The sequence below is a fragment of the Malania oleifera genome, chromosome 13 (assembly GCF_029873635.1).
Source record: "Malania oleifera isolate guangnan ecotype guangnan chromosome 13, ASM2987363v1, whole genome shotgun sequence".
In the NCBI taxonomy this organism is placed as follows: Eukaryota; Viridiplantae; Streptophyta; class Magnoliopsida; order Santalales; family Ximeniaceae; genus Malania; species Malania oleifera.
Window position 1 is genome coordinate 2,032,057 of NC_080429.1, and position 23,515 is coordinate 2,055,571.

Consider the following 23,515-nt stretch of genomic DNA (forward strand, 5'->3'; position numbering starts at 1 on the left):
TTTTATGCGAGTTTAAAATGCCAGCTATGAAATTTATGTTTTATGAGCCTAGGATTGTCGATATAGTTATGTATATGTGAAAGTGAACAAATAAAAGTGAAAAGAATTTTCTAATGAATTAAATAAGAAATAAAATGTATTTTGAGCATATAAATGTTAAATGTGGGTTGACTTATTTTATGAGGAATATGTATGAAATTTTATTACTAAATTGTGTGGCATGAAAATCTGTGCAAATTATATGTTAAATGTATGAAATACATGCTAAGTAAGTAAAGCAATGAGAATAAAATATGATATGAATAATGTTGCCTGTGTATGTTAAATGCAACCATGTAAAGGTAAGATAGCTAAAAGCCGAGTTAGCAGATTCTAGCCCATTTTTATGTAGACTAACTGATAACAGCTAAGAGGAGTTGTATTAGCAGATTCTAACGCATTTCTATGTGGATTAACAAATGACGGCTAAAGAGCGGCTGTAGTACAAAGGAATGAAATAAAAATGTTATAAACTGAAATGACAAAAAATGACAATGTAATGAAATGAAATGTGAAATGTGAATGATACAAATGGGAAAGAGTCACTTAAAGTGAAATACAAGAAAATGTTAAGTTATGAACATGAAAGAATGTGAATGATTGAATAATGATGGAAATAATGATGTATTATGATATTAGAAGTATTTGTGTATGTAGAACATGTTACGTTTGGGCGAGGCGTACTCTTCGCCTGAGGGCTTGCTGAGTAAGGCGAGTGCACTAGTAGCTTCAGATGTGGCAGTAGCTGCATAACGCACTAGGGCAGAAGGAACCTACTTGTATGGGCGGGTTGAATTCCCTATCCTTAGGGCCTTTGTCGGTAAACTATTGTTAAACTGTGTGAGTACGAGATTAATCTACCACTTGAGGGCTTACTGAGTAAGGTGAGTGCTCTGATATGTTTTAATTGTGACCTTAGGGTTACCTAAGTATCAGAGCAGAGGAGTGCTACTTGTATGGGCGGGTAATCACCCCTATCATTGGGTAATCTCGTGGGTTAAATATTTGCATGTGATTGTTTAGGTTCAAAAAACGATTTCAATATTATACGATGATTTGCAAATGAAATAAAAATGATATCTATATATCTCATGTTGGCCACACACTATTTTAATATGTATGTTTCTTCCCTTACTGAGATGTGTCTCACCCGAATATGATTATTTCTTTTCAGGACATCCTCGAGGTCGGGTAGAGAGCTTGAGGGTTGTTAGCCTTTTGAGGATTGTATAAAGAGAAAGGGTATATTTTTATATACTTTGGGGGAATGTAAATATTTATGTTTTAAGTTTTTATGTTTTAAGTCTGTTAAGAACGGAATGGTTATAAAAATACTGAAATGCTTTTGGAGATGTATGTGTATATGGAAATGCAGGTGTTGGATGGATATTTTGGATCATAGATAGAAATTAGTAAACCCTGGTATTGTGTTATATGGATATTTTGTTTATGTTGTCTGCTGCGCATGTTATGGATCATGATTTATCAGGGATTCTATCAGGTATAACGCGTCGGACGTATGGTTGCACTGTTTATATTGTATAGCTACGGTAAGTGCTTTGTAAATTGCTCTGTTCCATAAGAGTTTGATACTATATAATACTATTTCTATATAAGATTTTATTGTTTTACCATGATTCTATATCAATAGTATTAACCATGACGCTGTATTTCTCTGTAATTTTGTATAATCTGTATTTTTGTACAATCTGTATTTCTGTATTATGATTCTATAAAACATTCTGTATAATTATGATACTGTAAAAGATTCTGTATAATCATGATACTATAAAACATTCTGTATAATCTTGATACTATAAAACTCTGTATAAACATGTTTCTATAAAATACTGTATTACATGGTTTTATAAACTGTAATTCTATAAAACTTTGTATAGCCGCAGTTCTGTAAATAAAACTCTATTTAATAACTCTGTAAAAACTATATGATTATAGTCTATAAATTTGTGCAAAGTTTTGTAACTATTCCAATATTTTTCTCATGCCATACAATTAAATAAAACTCTATAAATATAAACTGTAGTACTGTATAATTTTCATGCTTTATTTAGTTTAAAAACCATACTCTGTAATTCATATTCAAATACTGTGCTATACTGATAAAATCTCTAAATTATCTGGCATAACATATTTCCCCTTACCTGGCAAACTAAGCTCGTCTGCTAACTTTCTAACTTACGCCCATGGCGTTCATATTCCATAATCTTGAAATTGTACACATACATATTTTCCTGTTAATCAACTGAATTTTCAGAATAATTTTCATACTCACATTTCTTGAATTCATAAACTATTAATCACCTTACCTAGGTTCCTAAAAACACCCACTAAAAATTCTTAGCTCGCCTGTTGTGTATACCAACCCTGAATTTTACAAAATCCCAATTTCTCAATTTAACCTCATAATACATTCATATATAGGCCTATACCTTAAATAAATTAATAATCAATCCAGAAATTATCCAAATAACACCATTACCTCAATTTTGTGATGGTGTCTCAAAACTTCAAATTGAAATTCTACTCCACTTACATTGTAGAGAATCTTCTCATGAACTCCGTGGTGGTTCTTGATCGTCAAAAGAAGGCTTATTGGAGCAGAAATTGTAGAGAGAAGTGAGAGGGTTTGTAGGGTTTCTTGAGAGAGAGAGAGAGAGAGAGAGAGAGAGAGAGAGAAAGAGAAAGAGAGAGAGAGAGAAGTATTTAATTTGATTTTCTAATGAGCTCTCGGTATTTTATACTTTCAGCACTGCTAACAAAAACCGTCGATGGTTTTCCTAACTTCATAGAAAACCGTCGTCGGTTTTCTATTAACCGGTCCCAGAATTTACCGTTTTACCTTTACCTGGCCACGGTTAAAACCCAAAACTGTTGCCAGTTTCCTAGCTCCTTCAGAAAATCATCGTCGGTTTTCTCCTGCTCCGGTCAAAAATCTATTTTTCTCATTTTCTTTTATTATTTTATTTTATGGGTCGCTATAATAGTTATTTAAGGTGTTTGAAGTGAAAAATATATTTCTTGTTATTGAGAGCAAAGATAAGACCAATCAAAAGACGTCTTTAAATATTTAGTTACATTATGAACAAAGCTAAATATTTACCTAAGTGTTTCCAACAACGAAAACACAAATTACTCTTACCTAACGCTTGAAAGTATGAGAACTTTTAATTTCAATTTATGTGAATTTGGATGAAATATGGTATAAAATTATATTAAATTTCTCCTAAATTCACACAAATTCAAACTTAAGCACCGAAATATGTCATTCCAAATATTGCAGTAACTATATTTATTCTTTGTAATCTTTCCTTTATTTAAAATTATTTGCTTGACTGTTTTTTCTTTCAAAATATTCAATCCTGATTTTTTTTCACAACAACGTTTAACTTAATTTAATTTAATTTTAGGCATAATCGGACCATGAATTAAGACGTAAACAGTGCACGCCCGAGTTCATCCTCATAATCAAACAACGCTCGAAGAAAAAATTACCATTGAAAAGGCGCCATTTTCAACCGTCCCGCCCTCGTCTGCGCTGAACTATTGACTACGGTCCCACGGCGGTACACCAACGGAGTATTTCTATCGATACAGCGGTGATCTCTGGTCTCGACACGTGGCAAGACCAGGACGACAACTTTAACTCACCACGTTTCGGCATCTGATTGGGAGTTAGAAGGCAAGAGCACGAGGCGAATTGAACCGAACCGTGGGGCGTGGACCTGGTCTTGCTACTGTATCACCATGCATCGGATGATTTGCAGAAGCACAAGGAGGAGTTTCCGTTTTGTTTTCTCCAGGAAAATCGTTTCGTAGTGTGGCTTCTGAAACCCTAGTTTTCCTTTTTGAATTCGGAACTTTGTCAAATATCCCGGGAAAATCAGGTCGGTGCGATCTGATAGTATGATAATGTACTGATTTTGGTAAGAGCTTGTGGATTGTTGATGAGTGATTTATTATGGTCAATGACGAAACGCTTTTTCTTGCTTTTGAAAGAGGGAACTGCAGTGGTTGTAGCTCTTAGAAAGCAAGTAAAGTAGTTCTAAGTAGAAATGTTTCGAAATTTGATGCTTTTTATTTTAGGATAAAAGTACCGTGTAGTGATTTTTAGTTCATCTGCTACCGTTTAAATCTTGTGTGTGTGTTGAATTAGCATAATTTGCAGTTGTCGATGCCCTTCTATCTGAGTGGGAAAATTATGTGGTAATTAGTCTATGCGTTGAGTTAGTATAGCTTGAATTAGCCAATTGAATTCATTTAACACTGCCATTGTTTGCGGAGATGTGATGAGGATCGTGGATTTTTTGTGGAAAATGAAAGGAATTGGACATTCTGTGGAAATTTCGGTGGCTCAAGTATTATTATTTTCACACTGCATTTAGAGTTACAAATCCATCATCTAATATGATGCAATGAAAGAAAAACGAAAGTTTAATCATTGTTAATTGTTTGCCATTGAAACTCCCACTATATTTGTGAGGATGGCTGTTATCTTATGTAATAGCCCATTTTGACCAACAAATTCATGCTCAAAATTGTATCTATGGTACAACAACAATAACAACAACAAAACCAAGCCTTTGTCCCACTAGGTGGGGTTAGTTATATGAATCCTTTTCTGCCAATTTATGCGATCATGGACCATTTCTTTTGATAGATTCAAGGATATTAAATCCTTACTTACTATTTTCTCCCAAATTATTTTAGGTCTACCCCTACCCTTTCTATTGCTCCCACAGTAACTAAGTCACTCTTCCTCACAGGTACACTATGTGGCCTATGTTGCAAGTGTTCATACCATCTAAGTCGTCCCTCCTTTATCTTATCTTCTATAGGAGCTACACCTAACTTACCACGAATATGTTCATTCCTTAATTTATCTTTCAATGATATACCACTCATCCATTTAAGCATTCTCATTTCGGCAACTTTTACTTTTTGGATATTATGTTTCTTTATCGCCCAATATTCCGATCCATATAGCATAACTGGTCTAATAGCTGTTTTATAAAACTTTCCTTTCAATTTTAAGGATATTTTACGACCGCAGAGTACATTTGAAGTACTTCTCTATTTTACCCAACCTGCTTTAACTCTATGTATTACATCATCTTCAATTTCTTCTTCAGCGTGCATAATAGATTTAAGGTATCGAAATATACAAGTGCTATTTATTTCTTCATCATTAAGTTTTACTTTGTCTCCAATATTCCTCCTATCATTACTAAAATTACATTTCATATATTCTATCTTATTTCTACTTATCCTAAAGTCTCTAAATTCCAAAGCTTCTTTCCATAATTCTAACTCAGCCTCTACTCTGTCCTTAGTTTCGTCAATTAATACAATATCATTTGCAAACAACATACACCATGGAACCTCTTTTTGAATACTCTTAGTCAATTGGTCCATCACTAAAGTAAAAAGATAAGGACTCAAAGCCGATCCTTGATGTACACCTATGGTGATTGGAAATTCTCTAGTTTCTCTATCTATAGTCCTTACACTAGTCATTACTCCATCATACATATCATTAATGACATTGGTATACCTACTAAATACACCCTTTTTTTCTAAAACCCACTATAGAACTTCCCTAGGTATCCTATCATATGCTTTCTCAAGGTCAATAAATATCATATGCAAGTCTCTTTTCTTTTCCCTAAACTTTTCCATTAATCTTCTTAAAAGATAAATAGCTTCTGTGGTAGATCTCCTAGGCATAAAACCAAATTGGCATATCTTTCATTTCTTGATATTTTTAATTCATTTTTTCTATGCAATGATTATGTAGGTGGTGGAGAACCATGGCCAAGTTATCCTTGTTGAAATTAGATGTCAGCCATTCTTTGAGAAAACCTTTTGGTTAAGTGGTGTCTGTTGCCATTTAATAGTTATGAGAAGTGCATTACTCAGTGCCGAGGGTACAACTTTCCCAGCATTACTCAGTGCATTTCTTGCCACACAATGGCAACAGAGGTGATAGTAAGTGCATCGCTTGTTCCAGCTTCAGAATTACTTTCTCGGACCATCTTTACCATATCTGAGACTCTGCAAGCAGCCAAGGCTGTCCTTATTCAGAATGAAAATTTCAAGAAATTCTCTATTTACTTGGAGAAGATCTCATTCATCCTGAAGGCGTTGAATATCAGCTCTTCTGAGAGCCTGAACAATGCCATTGAGGTTCTTAACCATGAGATTAGATCTGCTAAGCAGTTGATTGTTGATTGCAGCAAAAGAAATAAAGTCTACCTTTTAATCAATTGCCGGGGAATCAGTAAGCGTCTAGAGAGCAGTACAAGAGAGATCAGTCGGGCATTAGGCCTCATCCCTTTAGCCTCTTTGGATGTTTCGCAGGGTATAAGTGACGAGATTAGCAAACTATGCAACAGTATGCTGGATGCCAAGTATCAGGCAGCTGTAAAAGAGGAAGAAATCCTAGAAAAGATTGAGTTGGGAATACAAGAGAGAAATGTTGGTGGATCCTATGTGAATAATTTGCTCATCCTCATTGCCGAGGTCATTGGGGTCTCAACTGAACCATCAGTGTTAAAGAAGGAATTTGAAGACCTCAAGAGTGAAGTAGAAGATGCCAAGCTGAGAACAGATATGGAAGAAGCTTTACAAATGGATCAGATTATTGCATTGCTTGGAAAGGCCGATGCCACTTCATCTCCTAGGGCAAAAGTTGTAAACTATCTTAATAGAAGGAATTCTTTGGGTAGGCAACCATTTGAACCTCTCCAATCATTTTATTGTCCGCTCAATCATGAAGTTATGGTAAATCCTGTGGAAACTTCCTCTGGACAGACATTTGAGAGAAGTGCAATAGAGAAGTGGTATGCAGATGGCAATCAGCTTTGTCCTGTAACAGGGACTCTCCTGGACATGTCAACTTTACGGCCCAACAAAAATCTTCGCCAATCAATTGAAGAATGGATGGATAGGAACACCATAATTACAATTGCCTCCATGAAATCCACGCTTCAGTCCAGCAGGGATGAAGATCTGATTCACTCCCTAGGCAAGCTGCAGGATATCTGCATTGCAAGAGAATTGCACCGGGAATGGGTAATAATGGAAGACTATGTTCCAATTCTTATTGAACGTCTTGGTGAGAAAAATCATGAAATAAGAAAGCATGTTTTAGTTATCCTTTATATCCTTGCAAAGGATAGCGATGACAATAAGGTACCTTTTGTTTCCTTCCTAAATTTTAAAGCTCTTGTTTCTGTTTAAATTTCTAAATCCGAGTCTAAAAAGAGTAATAAGTTCTTAGTGGGCCTGTATATTTCTTTTAGTGAAACATATTTATTGGCCTTTGGTTCAGAAATCCTTTTCGCTTTGGCTCTATGGATTTAAATATGCTAGTTGTAGCCCCCTTTTCTTTATCCTTTTCATATAATTAATAAGTTTCAAAAATTTGAGCTCATCCTGATCTATTATATAAATTTCGTAAATCTGAACTTTTTTCTAACAGGAAAGAATTGCTAATGCGGATGCAGCACTTGAATCAATAGTTCGATCGCTTGCACGGCATAATGAGGAAATTAAATTAGCATTGCAATTGCTATTGGAACTATCAAGGAATAATGTAGCACGAGACTTCATTGGGAGAGTTCAGGGTTGCATACTTCTTCTTGTGACTTCATCTAGCAATGATGATAGTCAAGTTGCCAAAGATGCATTTGAACTTTTGGAGAATCTCTCTCTCCTTGATCAGAATGTTATACAGATGGCAAGGGCAAACTATTTTAGACCTCTGTTGCATCTTCTTACTTCAGGTATTTCTATTTGGTCATCCACTACTAGATGGAATCTTGCTGCAGTTATTATATACATGTTTCAATCATTGATGTTGAAGCACTGTTCAACATGTTTGAATATTTAAGAAACAGGTTGTTTGGTACCCTGGAAAGAGATGCATGTTTAAGCATTGCTGTCAACATTTATCCCACTTGTTCGAGTTCAACCTTGTCAAAGGAAACATTAATTAACTATATTCCTATTGTCACATATTATTTAAAGAATATTAAAAAATAAAACTCATTATCAGGTCAAAGGGTAAAAATATGAATAAATATCAGCATTTAAATTTGAGGTGAGAATTTTTTACCATTCTAACTAATGCATGCTTACAAGCCTTAAGTCTGATAAAGGTCATCAGTCATCTAAAAAGCTAAGGTCTAAATATATTGAAGAGCATCACATATTTTCTAGAATTATATAGTCACAGTAATGACATATTTGATGGATTGCATGACATATTTTCTTCATCAAACTCTAGGTAGTGACGCAAAAGTTATTCCAAATATATTAAGACACATTGCACACTTTCTAGAACTTAAAAGAGTTACATTAATGACGATCGTATCAGACCTACATTTCCTCAAACTCTTGGTAACAACTGGGCCAAACTGGGAGTGTTTAGTGCAAGATTTTGATAAAGAATACATATATATTGTTAGATTACCACTTTACCTAAAAGCTTAAGCTGCTAGGTTGTGGACCAATCATGTATATCAATCTTTAACACCCACCCTTTTGTGGAGAGATATACACCCAATACAAGGGGATATAATAATTTTTAAACTCTACATAACAAACAAGGGCAACGAGATTAGAACCCAGGACCTCTTAGTAACCAACTCTAATACCATGTTAGATTAGCACTTCACCAAAAGCTTAAGCTGTTAGGTTGTGGGTCGCAATGCGTATCAAGATTTGACACACGCAAACACATACACACACATAATGTATGTATGTGTGCGTATGTATTGTTATTGGTTACTAAGTGTAATTGTAGCGTGTTAGTGAGCATGAGCTAGTGAGGGTATCATGGTCAATATGATGTAGATGAGATATATTACAAATAAAGAGAGAGACCTATCAAAGATAGGAAAAACAAACATATCCTTGAGGTAACCTGTACGTTAATGTACTTTATGAATGTGCACAGATTCATCAAGAGTGATGTCATGTTCATTGCTTGCTTCCTTATCAATAGAATGCCATCTTCCGTCTTTGGTGGTGAAATACCTTATTATGGTGCTCCGGTGCTTGCTCCCCATATATTTGGATATGTGTCCTTTGTCCATCAATTAATTCAAGGGGCAGATATATTGGATCCCTATTCTCTTAAGTGTATTTTTCTCATACTCTTGGGATATTGCTACTATAGTCGTACTTTGCATCATTTCTTTGTCTTTGCTAATGTTATCTTCTTTGATTTTGCACCATATTACTCTGACTCCTTGACCCCTACCAACATTGATAAATCCTTTCCTTTACCAATTTGCTTCTAGTCATTTGGATCATCTTAAAGTGCATATGTACACATGGCAGAAACTCAAGGGAGGATAGATTCCTCCAAAAGCTAATATTACACCTTTGGTTTCCTTCTATGATAGTCTTCCATGATATGATATTGATTTACTTATTGTTTCTTGGAAACGTAAATGTACTTGCACACATCACCCGATTTCTATGATTTTTTTGTCATCCTCGTATTACTATCTAATTACTATTTTACTACTTTATCCTCTATTTCCCTTCCCTAGTTTGTACCAAAGTTCTTATCCCATATGCATGGAAAGTTGCAATAGATGAAGGGAAAATTGATATATAGGAGCTTGCGTCACTTCCTCCTTGTAGGTCTGGTCGGATGTTGTTGGGTGTACATTTTGAAGGTTTTATGGCTTGCTAGGAGGCCTACTTTGTTGCCAAATGGCATACTCAGGTGTATAGTTTAGACTACTCTGGCACATACTCATTGAATGGCTGGTCATTTATCACTTTATCCATGGCCTATTATTGGTCTTTCCATCAGGTTTGGAGAATGCCATCAACATGTTGACCTTTGAGAGGATGTCTATATGGAGCAACCACTGGGTTTGTTGATCGGTTGTGCCATTAAGAAAAGTCTTCTATGGTTTGAAACAATCTCTTAGGGCATGGTTTGGCAGGTTTTGTGTCAAAGTGCCAGAGTTTGGCCTTCAGAGAGGTGTCATAGATCACTTTGTGTTCTGCGTCATAATATAGTCAGCAGGATTTTCCTAGTTTTGTATATGGATGATATTGTTGTTACGGGTGATGATATTGTGGCTTTATAACACATGAAGCATTTTCTAGAAACAAGGTCTAAATATTTGGGACCACTAAAATACTTTGTGGGCATTTAAGTATCCACATCTTATATATAGACCATCCCGTTGTAGAGGGAGTATGTTCCAAACCTTTTGGATGAGATTGGCGTTTGGGGTCCAAACCTGTGTTATACATACGGATGCTAACAACTACTGTCAAATATGGGCGACTTCTAGGCTGATATTGGACAATAGTAGAGACTCATTAAAAAGTTAAACTAACACACAATCATTAGAAAGTTAAAATTCATTTTTGACAAGCTAGGATATGTTATCTATGCTCCAGCTTAGGGGAAGTGTTACCGGTTGCTTAGTTTTATTGAGTGGCGTGAGTTTGTGAGTGTATAATGGTCACTATGATGTATATAAGATGTATTATAAATAAAGTGACGACTTATCGCTATGTTAGGTTCTCATGTTACAACAAACTCTTCTATTCTCTTTTATTCTTTTAACATGTGGTTGCACACACACACAAGCTAGTATTTCCAAATTTGAATGTAGGATTCAAAATATTTTTTCCTTTATTTTTTTAATTCTGGGTTGGAGGGATGAGCCAATATTGTTTCTTGGAAAAGTACGAAACATACTATGGTGATAAGGTCAAATGTTGAGTCAGAGCATAGAGCCATGACTCCCACTACATGTGAACTTGTTTGGTTAAAGAACATGTTGGAAGATCTGGGTTTTCCACATTCTCAGTCTATGGAGTTGATGCATGATAACCAAGTTGCTATTCATATTGCCTCCAATCTGGTCTTCCATGACAGACAAAACACATTGAAGTTGATTGCATTTGGTTTGAGAGAAACTTGTTGATGTAGGACAAGAAGTAAGTCCTTGGGAAGATCCTGGCTGGAAAATAATTAAGAAGAGTTGGGTTACGGAATTGTGGGGTTAAGCTAGTAGTTTATTATGTGTGTTTCGTATTAATTAGAATAGGATTATGTGTATTTGGGGGTTGTTTGTAATATTTGTGTAAAGTAAGGGTATGTTTGTAATGTACTATAGTTTTAGGGGTTTATGTGAAATTTATGTAAAGAAGCGTTCTTATGAATAGTGTGTGAAAGCCATGATGTAGGCAATTGTTGATGAATTTGAATTGAATTGAACATGAGTTTTCCCCCTTGGCATCTCCTCCATCCTCCCTTATCCTTCCTCCTTCTCTTCCAAATTCTCCATGGCTGCAGAACCTTGATGCTGTCCCTGCATCATTACTCTCCCCCATTTAGAAAAAATTTGACCTCGAATTTTGAAATGTTGGAGAATCAAAAGGGAGAAGCAAACTTGGATTCTTTGAAAGTCAGCGCTTGAGTGATACAAGAAACCACAATTCTTTGGCAGCATCATAGACTTTAATTGAAATTTGGCATCAATAAGCATCGGGAATGGCAAACTCAACAATTGGAATGTCTGAAGGACTTTGGATGTCTTCAAACACATTCATTTCCTTCCTTATATTATCTCCAGGCTGAGTAATTATGATCAATTCTTTGTCTTGGTTCATTGGTAGAGCGGACTTCAAAATGATTTTCTTCCCATTATAGTGAAAGACATATGTATTCTCATGTCCTTGAGTCGCACATAAATCATTCAACCAAGGAGAACCAAGGAGTACATGGCCAATCTTCATAGGTAAGATATCACACCAAACATTGGCCAAATATTCACCCATTTGGATGGGAACCAAACATCTTTCATAAACATGTATGGTAATGTTGTCAATCCAAGATATCTCATAAGGCAGTGGGTGAGGTTCCCGATGATGTTGCATACGAGTGACTCCATTTCTAGAAACTATGTTCATAGGACATCTTCCATCAATGATGAATTTGCATACATTTCCTCCACACTATGTGTGGAAAAGCTTGAAATTGTTCCCAATAATGATAAATGGCATTCCTTCATCCAATAACTTGTCACCATATTTCCTGATTTATGCTATGTGCTGTAGCTATATATCACCAACAGCCCTTTTAACACAATTTGCCTTCAATTCTCAAACTAATCATTCAAACCCATGAACTTAACTCCGAATTTTGAAGAATTATCTTCAAGTCACCTTGATATTGTTTGTCCTGCTGAAATGAAACAAATTCACAAAGAAAACTCACAAATATCAGCAATAAAACTTGACTTTCGATTCTGGCAGCTACAATTCCTAGGGTTTTGTGCCAAATTATCATGCTTGCTCACACAATTTCAAGTTAGGAACCAAAATATCATGCTGCAAATCAAAATATCATGAGAAAACACTAATTTCTTGTGGCTGGGAACCAATTTCTCACAATTCTGGCATAAGAAGAAATCTGGAAGAATTCCACTCGCAGTCGCCAGCGGAGACTTTCCGGCAATGATTTTATGGTCAGTGGTAGATTGAAGGGTTGTGAGACAAATGGTGGTGGTGGTGGTGTGTCAAGAAAAACTCCAGCAATGGTGGATTTTGAAGTGGGCGGCTGCTGGCTAACTTCAGGTGGCACCTGGGGCTTCACAGCTGGTCAGTTGGTGATGAAATTTTGAGGGGAAAGGTTTAGGGGTGGGGGGGGGTTCTTTTCTTGGTGGTATGGGTGGTGTTGCAGGATGGTGGCTGGAAAGTGCTGTTTGAAGAAATGGGGACATGGCTGGAATTTTCTGAAAAGTTCTGAAACTGCAGAACTGCTTTCGGTTTTTTTTTTTTTTCAACTGAAATTTCGGAAAGGAAATGATGAGCAAGAGAGTGACAGAGGAGAAGAGATTAATGGAGAGATTGGAAGATGAAGAAGAAAAGAAGAAGATAGAAGAAACAGAGATTGTTTCCTGGACGGAGACTGCTGCAAGTAGAGGAGACAGCAACAGAACTTAGAAATCAGAGAGTTGAGAGAATTATGGGAGAGAATCAAGAGAAGAAGAAGAAGAGAAGGGGAAGAGAAACAGACAAGAAGAAGAGGGTAGACTGCTGCTGGGCAGCAGGGAATTAAGGACAGAACAGGAAATCAGAAACAGAGAAGAAAGAGGAAGAAGAGCATATGAGGAAGAGAAGAGGAGAAGAGTGAGGGAGAATGGGTGGACTGAAATGGAATAATGGAGATCGAAGTTGGGCTCTGATATTAAATGATGCAAGGGCAGCGTCAAGTTTCTGCAGCCATGGAGAATTTAGAAGAGGAGGAGGAAGGGGAAGGGAGGAGAGAGGAGATACCTGGGGGGCAAACTCACATTCAATTCAATTCAAATTCATCAACAACTGCTTACATCATGGCTTTCACACACTATTTATAAGAAAGCCTCTTTACATAAATTATGCATAAACCCCTAAAACTATATTACATTACAAACATACTCCTACTTTACACAAATGTTACAAACAGCCCCCAAATACACATAATCCTACACTAAATACTAAACACACACAATAAACTATTAACTTAACCCCACAATTCCTTACCCCAACACTTTTTAATTATTTTCCAGCAAGGATCTTCCCAAGGTCTTACTTCTTGTCCTACATCACTTGTCCTGAAGCTTACAACCACTCATGTGAAGTTTGATTTGTAGCTTGAAAATTTATTCAGTAAATCCTGGGGGAAGATGCTCATGTCAAATTCTTAGGGTATATGACATCTATTCTCCAGCTTTAGGGGAGTGTTAAAGGTTATTTGGTCACTTAGCATTATTAGTATGTGCTAGTGTTATGTTGGTAAGCATGAGTTAGTAAGCATGTTATGGTCATTGGTATTTACTTGACATATCTTGTAAATAGAGGGAGAGGCCTATCACTGTGATTAGGTCTTCCATTTTACCCAATTCTTCAATAAGAGGAATCTGTTTTGACATAGCTTAGGTGGCTAGGCCGTGGGCCTCTGGTTGATGCTATATGACTTCCATGTTTTCTAGCTAGAATACTTATAATATTTTCTAAGACCATGTGTTACTACAATAGATTGTAGGAGCTCCTATATCATCAATGATTGTAATTATGCTGTCTAGCTAGATTACCAATTATATTTTCCATGTCCATGTGTCACTACAATAGATTGTTGGTCTTAAAGATTATTGCATTTCAGGAAATGCCACCTACAAACACTCATATTACAAGCAAACTTTGTAATTATGGCCTAGGGGTGAGCCTTGGGTAGAACCAGAAACCAGTCAGAATCCTTGAAGGGTAGGTTTTAATGTGATAAGAAAGCCTACTCCTTAGGACCTAGTTCCAATTTTTTAGAACTAGTCTTTACAAGTTCAGCCCCAGGTCCTGGGGATAACCTGCTGGAAACCAACCCTGTAATCGACCTACACCCTTGATGCATCTAGTGGGAATGTGGCACCTTTTAGCTTATTTTTATTTATATTGTTTTTAAAAAGTAAAAGTTGGGTTGGTCTTGGTTGTTATAAGATTTGGAGCCAAGATATACAAAGTAAAAGTAAACAATTTAATTAATATCAAAACTGGAAACGACTGAAACAAGCAACTTCTTTATAACACTTGATCTAATAATACTAAAAATTTATATATACAAAAGTTAAAACTCTAAAGAACTATGTTAGATTACCACTTTACCCAAAAGCTTAAGTTACTAGGCTCTGGGTTAACAAAGTATATCATGCTCTAACATTCCCCCGCATGTGCAGCTGACAGTACATGGAGAGATAAACACAATAGATAACACCCTTTACAGGTAATACAATAATTTTTTAAACACCATAAAAGAAACGCAGGCAACAAGTATTGATCCCAGGATCTCCTGGCAACCAGCTTTGATACCATGTTGTAAAGTTAGAGATGGAGGGGAGAAGAAGAGAAGGGGAGAAGAAGAGAAAAAGAGAGGAAAGAGCTGAGCAGCAGTCTCCTGGAGCCTGCATACAACTCCAGGTCTGCCCTCTTATATATTATTGTTGAAATGTAGAAAAGAAAACTGAATATTCCACCCACTTATGAAAAAATTACATTCCCTTTAAATAGATGATAATTCTCATCTAATTACTAGGGATATTTACAACCTACTGAAAATAGAATATCCTATTTAAAATGGAAAGCAGTAAAATAGGAAAGACTATCTACAAAATCGGGTAACATGCTACCCAAATCCCCTAGGATCGTGAAACCAAAAATAGCTAACAAATCAACTAATTTGTTAGCTGTAAATATCCTAAAGATTAGCCTCTAATGAAGGCTGACAGATATCTAATAATTCTGCACTCCCCCTCAAGTTGGGCTGTAAATATTGATTAGGCCCAGCTTGGAACTCAGATCATCAAAATTCTTTCTTGGTAGAGCCTTGGTAAGGATATCGGCTGTTTGGAGACATGTAGGCACATACAACATCTTGATTATTCCTTCCTCTATTTTTTCTTTTATGAAATGTTGATCAATCTCTACATGTTTTGTTCTATCATGATGCACTGGGTTCTTTGCAATGTTAATGGCTGACTGATTGTCACAAAACATCTTCATGGATTCTTCACCTAAAATCTTTAATTCCTTTAGAAGCCTTCTTAGCCATATTCCTTCACAGATGCCGTGTGCCATTGCCCTGAATTCAGCTTTTGCACTGCTTTTTGACACAACTGATTGCTTCTTAGTTCTTACTTCACCATTTAACTAGGTTTCCCCACATATATGTGCAGTACCCAGAAGTTGACCTTCGATCATGTATTGATCCTGCCCAATATGCAACACTGAATACTTCAAGATCTCTTCTTTGATTCTTCTCAAAAAATAATCCTTTACCCGGTATTAGCTTCAGATATCATAGGATTCTATAAACTGCCTCCATATGTTCTTCATTGGGATTGTTCATGAATTGACTCACCATATTGATAGAGAAGCCAATATCAGGTTGGGTGTAAGACAAATATATAAGTGTTCCAACTAGTCTTTGATATCTGCCTTTATCCACTGGTGCACTATCTTCCTTGGCTCCTAGTTTGGTTGTTGAATCCATAGGAGTATCTGCTGGCTTGCATCCGAGCATCCCAATCTCTTTCAAAAGATCTAGAACATATTTCCTTTGGGAGACAAAGATTCCCTTCCTTGACCGTGCCACTTCCATGCCTAGGAAGTATTTGAGATTCCCAAGGTCCTTGATTTCAAATTCTTTAGCTAGAAGACTTTTGAGACTACTCATTCCTCCTCGTAATCTCTCGTTAGAATGATGACGTCCACATATACAATGAGGATAGAAATTTTTCCTTTGACATTGAGAATAGCCATACCTCCTGACTACCTTTGTGAATCTCTTGAACCAGGCTCTTAGGGATTGCTTGAGCCTATAAAGATCTTCTGAGTTTGCAGACTTTGTTGTGTGTAGCTTTTGTCTCGAATCCAGGAGGAATTTCCATGTAGACTTCTTCAACTAGGTCTTCATTAAGGAAGGCATTATTAGCATCTAGTTGATGAAGAGGCCAGTCTAAATTTGCTGCCAAAGATAAGAGGACCCGCACTGTATTTAACTTGGCTACAGGGGCAAATGTCTCTTCGTAGTCGATTCCATATGATTGAGTGAATCCCTTTGCTACCAGCCGAGCTTTGAATCGGTTAACACTTCCATCTTCATTTATTTCACAGTGAATATCCATTTGCAACCTACTGGATGATTTCTAGTTGGTAATTTTGTGATCTTCCATGTTCCATTCTTTTCTAGTGCACTGATTTCTTCCCAGACAGCAATCTTTCATTCAGGTGTACTGAGAGCCTCTTGTATGTTATTAGGAACCTGGATTTTGTCGAGGTTGGCAACAAACGATCTAAAATTCGATGACAGCCCCTGATATGAATCAAAAGTGTATATTGTGTGTTTTGTGCATAATCTCACACCTTTTTTCATAGCAATACGACAATCACTATCATCATTAGTTAACTTATTATGGGAAGTCTCGGGATTAGAGTTACCTGGTGGATTTTCACTTGATCTTGGGCTCAGATCATACTCTTGGATTTGCTCAAGGGATGCTTGTTGTTCTATCTCCTTTTGGTCCCTTCTCCTCCGTGAATAGGTAATCAACTCATCATTTTTTGTTGGTTGAATAGTGTCTAGATGCTGATGTTTCATAGGAGATTCTAAGAAGGGATATGAAGGAGAAATGGAGTCAGTAGTTGGAATAGATTCAAAAATTTGTGATAGGTGAGAAGGGCCAGAATTAGAAGAAGGGTAAGATAACTCTTCAATATCCCAAAGCTGGAATTCCTATGTAATCTCCCCGTAAATTTCAGATTTGGGATAATATGGTTGTTGCTAAAAAAAGGTGACATCCATGGAGTGATAATATCGTTTAGTAACTTGTGAATAACATTTATAACCCTTTTGGTTTGGATAGAACCCGAAAAAAATGCACTTAAGGGCTCTAGGATCAAGTTTACCCAAGTATTGACTATGAACATTAACAAAAGCTGAGCAACCAAAGACTTTGAAGGGAATAGTGGAGATGAGTCGAGTATATGGAAATGAATGAAGTGGAGTTTGACAGGGAGTTTGGAATTTGAGAATGCGAGAGGGCATCCTCTTTATGAGGTAGGATGCAATGAGAATGGCTTCACCCCATAAGTGTTTCGGTACATGTGTAGAGAACATGAGAGAGCTGGCAACATATAGTAGGTGCCAATTTTTTCTTTTGGCAATTCCATTTTGCTGAGGAGTGTCGACATAGGAACTTTGGTGTATTATACCTGGACTCAAGAGATAATCATCAAGAATGGATTTGAAATATTCTTTGGCATTATTAGTTTTCACAATCTATATTTTTGTTTGGAATTGTGTTTGGATCATGGTGTTAAATTTTTTGAAAATCTCACCTGCCTCGGACTTTTCTTTCACAAGGAATATCCAGGTAAGTCTAGTGTGATCATCTATAAAAGTTATAAACCAACGAGATCCAGTAATATTCTTGATCCTAGATGGCCCCCACACATCACTACGAATCATTGAAAAGGGTTGGGATGCTTTGTAGGGTCGGTTGGGATCAGAGTTGCGAACATGTTTTGAAAATTGACACATCTCACACTGAAAATCATTTGGATTTTTATTATTGAATGATGAAGGGAAGAGTTTTTTGAGATACAAGAAATTTGGATGTCCTAACCTATAGTGCCACAACATAATTGCACTATCATTATTAGAACGAATGAAAAAAAAATAACTTCGACTTCTAGACACTAAACAATTAGATTTGTGAGTTGTTCCTTGAGGAGGATCATTAACCTCGAGAAGATAGAGCCCCAAACACATCTTAGCACTGCCAATCGTCTTCCCCGAATCCAAGACTTGAAATTCACACATATTTGGGAAAAATTTAGTAACACAATTGAGATCCCGAGTGAGTTTACTAATAGACAGTAAATTGCAATCCAAATTTGGCACTAATAGAACTGAGTTTTGTGTTAGGTTCTCTGAAATTTTAATGGAACCTTTACCAGCCACCTTTGAGAGTGAACCATCTGTTATCCTGACTGTTAAATTTTCATAACAGGGACTATAAGTAGAAATTTTTTTTCTATCTTTAATCATATGGTCCGATGTTCCTGAGTCTATAATCCATGGACCTAGCTTCTCATTTTTAACATTAAGAGCACTTAAAAAATTACCTTTGTTTGCCAAAGAACCGGTACCAACCGCAGTAGTAGGGGCTATTGAAGATTGGCTGAACATTTTCTGCAATAATTCTAGCTGCTCCTTGCTTGGTTGGGCTGCAACTCCTGAGAGATAATCATCCTTTCCCTTTCCACATAGAAACATCATCACGGAATGGGACCATTGGAGATAGTTATTCCCATTAAGTTTGTGTCTTGTAATGGGCATGAGGCTGCTATCTCAACTGTTGCTGTTGCCTGAGACCATGGCTTTTTAATTGGTGGTGATGTATGAGATTGAAGAGGTGGAGTCACATCTCCCGGTGGCCATACCGTATTTGGTCATATGGGAAGATTAGATACCATGTTGAAATGTGGAAAAGAAAACTGAATATTCCACCCACTTATGAAAAAGATTACATTCCCTTGAAATAGATTATAATTCTCACCTAATTACTAGGGATATTTACAACCTACTGAAAATAGAATAACCTATTTAAAATGGAAAGCAGTAAAATTGGAAAGACTATCTACAGAATCGGGTAACATGCTACCCACATCCCCTAGGGTTGTGGAACCAAAAATAGCTAACAAATCAACTGATTTATTAGCTATAAATCTCTTAAAGATCAGCCTCTAATAAAGGCTGACAGATATCTAATAATTCTACAATTATTAACAATTATAAAGTCTTAAGGACAAAAATACCCCTATTAACTCAACTTTATTATTAAAACAACATATTCTTTTCTAGCACTTGCCCTCAAGCTGGAGGTGTATAAATATAAAATATCACCTAACGCCAACTTGTAACTAACAATAGACAAGGCGGGCCTAAATAAAGGTTTCATAAAAACATCGCCTAATTGAACCAAATTCTACAAAGGGAGTCTTTACGACCTTTTTCAACATAGCATCCCTCACAAAATGACAATCAACTTCTGTGTGCTTTGTGCTCTAATGAAACACTGGATTGCTAGCAATATAAATGGCAGCTTGATTATCACAAAATACATGTATTGGTTTAGTTACCAAGAATCCCATATCTGACATAAGAGAATTTAGCCACATAAGCTCACCCATAGAATGAGTCATAGCTCAATATTTCACTTTAGCACTACATCTTGATATAGTAGTTTGTTTCTTGCTATGCCAAGTAACAAGATTACCTCCCACATATGTACAATATGCAATAGTAGAATTCGATCATCAACAGATCCATCCCAATCTGCATCAAAGTATCGCAAAATCTCACAATTTCTATTGCATTTATATATCAAACCTTTGCCAGGAGAGCTTTTGAGATATTGCAAAATCCTAGAAACAACATCTCAATGTGGTCGTTTGGGATTTTCCATAAACTGACTCATCACCCCCACTGCTAAAGATATGTTAGGTCTGGTGACAATCAAGTAGATCAACTTGCCAACCAACTGCCTATATCCTTCTCTTCATCTTTAACCCCCACTCACATAAAAATTGATTCACAACCCCTACTGCAAAAGATATATCAGGTCTTCTGGTAACCAGCTCTGATACCAAGTTAGATTACCACTTTACCTAAAAGCTTAATCAAGTAGATCAACTTGCCAACCAACTGCCTATATCCTTCTCTTCATCTTTAATCCCCGCTCATATAAAAATTGATTCACAACCCCCACTGCAAAAGATATGTCAGGTCTTCTAGTAACCAGCTCTGATACCAAGTTAGATTACCACTTTACCTAAAAGCTTAAGCTATTAGGTTGTGGGCCAACAGTGTATATCAAGCTTTAACAAACTATGCAACCTGTTTGTGTATTTGCACAGGTTTATTTTATGGACTTCTCTCAATTAATTTTTTATTTTTGTAAAGGGTTTAAATTAAAGGATGTCTAATGGCTAATGACTATATTTTTTTGGAAGTAACTTGCGAGCAATGTTCTAAAAGATAACTGAAAAATAAAAAAAGAAAAAATTATAGATTCTTGATAGGGTTTGTACGAGTTCTTGATAGGGTAGAACCTGACTTGATTGTATTTACTAGGTAGAAACTGGAATGGATAGGTTTGGTAATTCTAGCATTTTGTAGGGTAAGTTCCAGTTTCAAAAATCTACGGAACCAGTCTTCACAGGGTAGGTTCCAAATTCTAGTTGTAGAATCTTCCCAGTACCCAACCAACCCATGCTCATTCATACAAGTGATGCGTGAAGGCACGTTCTACCTCAAAAGTTAATTGAGTGGCTGAACATATAAATTGTGTCCTAAAATGTTATGGACTTGTAGAATTATTAGATATCTGCATCCTTTATTAGAGGCTGATCTTTAGGAGATTTGTAGCTAACAAATCAGTTGATTTGTTAGCTATTTTTGGTTCCACTATCCTAGGGGATTTAGGTAGCATGTTACCCGATTCTGTAGATAGTCTTTCTTATTTTACTGCTTTCCATTTTAAATAGGATATTCTATTTTCAGTAGGTTGTAAATATCCCAAGTAATTAGATGAGAATTATCATCTTTTTAAAGGGAATGTAATCTTTTTCATAAGTTAGTGGAATATTCAGTTTTCTTTTCCACATTTCAATGTAGTATCAGAGCATCCTCTAAACCCTAATCTTCCCATATGACCAAATACGGTATGGCTAATGGGACATGCGAGTCCACCTCTTCAGTCTCAGACATCACCACCAATCAGGAAGCCATGGTCTCAGGCAACAGCAGTAGTTCAGATAGCAGCTTCATGCCCATTACAGGACACAAACTTAATGGGAATAACTAGAATTATTGCAGAAAATGTTTAGCCAATCTTCAGCAGCCCCTACTACTGTGGTTGGTACCGGTTCTTTGGCACACAAAGGTAATTTTTTAAGTGCTCTTAATGTTAAAAAGGAGAAGCTAGGTCCATGGATTATAGACTCAAGAGCATCGGACCATATGACCGGAGATAGAAAATTTTTTTCTCCTTATAGTCCCTGTTATGAAAATTTAACAATCAGGATAGTAGATGGTTCACTCTCAAAGGTGGCTGGTACAGGTTCTGTTAAAATTTTAGAGAACCTTACACAAAACTCAGTTCTATTAGTGCCAAATTTGGATTGCAATTTACTATCTATTAGTAAACTCACTTGGGATCTCAATTGTGTTACTAAATTTTTCCCAAATATGTGTGAATTTCAAGTCTTGGATTTGGGGAAGACGATTGGCAATGCTAAGATGTGTTTGAGGCTCTATCTTCTCGAGGTTAATGATCCTCCTCAAGGAACAACTCACAAATCCGATTGTTTAGTGTCTAGAAGTCAAAATTATTTTTCTTTCATTCGTTTTAATAATGATAGTGCAATTATGTTGTGGAACTATAGGTTAGGACATCCAAATTTCTTGTATCTCGAGAAACTCTTTCCTTCCTTATTCAATAATAAAAATCCAAATGATTTTCAGCGTGAGATGTGTCAATTTTCAAAACATGTTTGCAACTCTTATCCCAACCGACCCTACAAAGCATCCCAATCCTTTTCAATGATTCATAGTGATGTGTGGGGGCCATCTAGGATCAAGAGTATTACTGGATCTCGCTGGTTTATATCTTTTATAGATGATCACACTAGGCTTACCTGGATATTCCTCATGAAAGAAAAGTCTGAGGCAGGTGAAATTTTCAAAAAATTTAACACCATGATCCAAACACAATTCCAAGCAAAAATATAGATTGTGAAAACTGATAATGCCAAAGAATATTTCAAATCCATTCTTGATGATTATCTCTTGAGTCAAGGTATGATACACCAAAGTTCCTATGTCGACACTCCTCAGCAAAATGGAATTGCCAAAAGAAAATACTAGCACCTACTAGATGTTGCCAGCTCTCTCATGTTCTCTACACATGTACCGAAACACTTTTGGGGTGAAGCCATTCTCACTGCATCCTACCTCATAAAGAGGATGCCCTCTCGCATTCTCAAATACCAAACTCCCTGTCAAACTCCACTTCATTCATTTCCATATACTCGGCTCATCTCCACTATTCCCATCAAAGTCTTTGGTTGCTTAGCTTTTGTTCGTGTTCATAGTCAACACCTGGGTAAACTTGATCCTAGAGCCCTTAAGTGCATTTTTTTCGGGTACTATCCAAACCAAAAGGGTTATAAATGCTATTCACAAGCTACTAAAAGATATTATCACTCCATGGATGTCACCTTTTTTGAGCAACAACCATATTATCCCAAATTTGAAATTTACGGGGATATTACATAGGAATTCCAGCTTTGGGACATTAAAGAGTTATCTCACCCTTTTTTTGATTCTAGCCCTTCTCACCTATCACAAATTTCTGAATCTATTCCAACTGCTAACTCCGTTTCTCCTTCACATCCCTTCTTAGAATCTCTTGTGAAACATCAGCATCTGGACACTATTCAAACAACAAAAAATGATGAGTTGATTACCTATTCACGGAGGAGACGAAACAAAAAAGAGATAGAACAACAAGCATCCCTTGAGCAAATCCAAGATTCTGATCCGAGCCCTAGATCAAGTGAAAATCCACCAGGTAACTTAATCCCAAGACTTCCCATAATGAGTTAACTAATGATGATAGTGATTGTCGTATTGCTGTGAGAAAAGGTGTGAGATTATGCACAAAACACCCAATATACACTTTTGTGTCATATCAGGGGCTATCATCGAATTTTAGATCTTTTGTTGCCAACCTTGACAAAATCCAAATTCCTAATAACATACAAGAGGCTCTCAGTACACCTGAATGGAAGTCTGCTGTCTGGGAAGAAACCGGTG

At 36.5% G+C, this 23,515-nt stretch overlaps 1 protein-coding gene across 2 annotated transcripts in view; it reads left to right on the forward strand.

Moving 5' to 3' along the window:
• Positions 1–3,629: 3,629 nt before the first annotated feature.
• LOC131145640 (U-box domain-containing protein 44-like) overlaps positions 3,630–23,515 on the forward strand; it is a 48,529-nt gene continuing 28,643 nt past the window's right edge. The window contains exons 1-3 of one of the 2 annotated variants that reach the window (XM_058094830.1): positions 3,630–3,983; positions 5,855–7,251; positions 7,541–7,844. In XM_058094830.1, coding sequence (XP_057950813.1) covers positions 6,028–7,251; positions 7,541–7,844 — 1,528 coding nt within the window. In that variant the 5' untranslated portion in view covers positions 3,630–3,983; positions 5,855–6,027. The remainder of the gene's footprint in view (positions 3,984–5,854; positions 7,252–7,540; positions 7,845–23,515) is intronic. The other variant, XM_058094829.1, reaches the window with a different exon arrangement.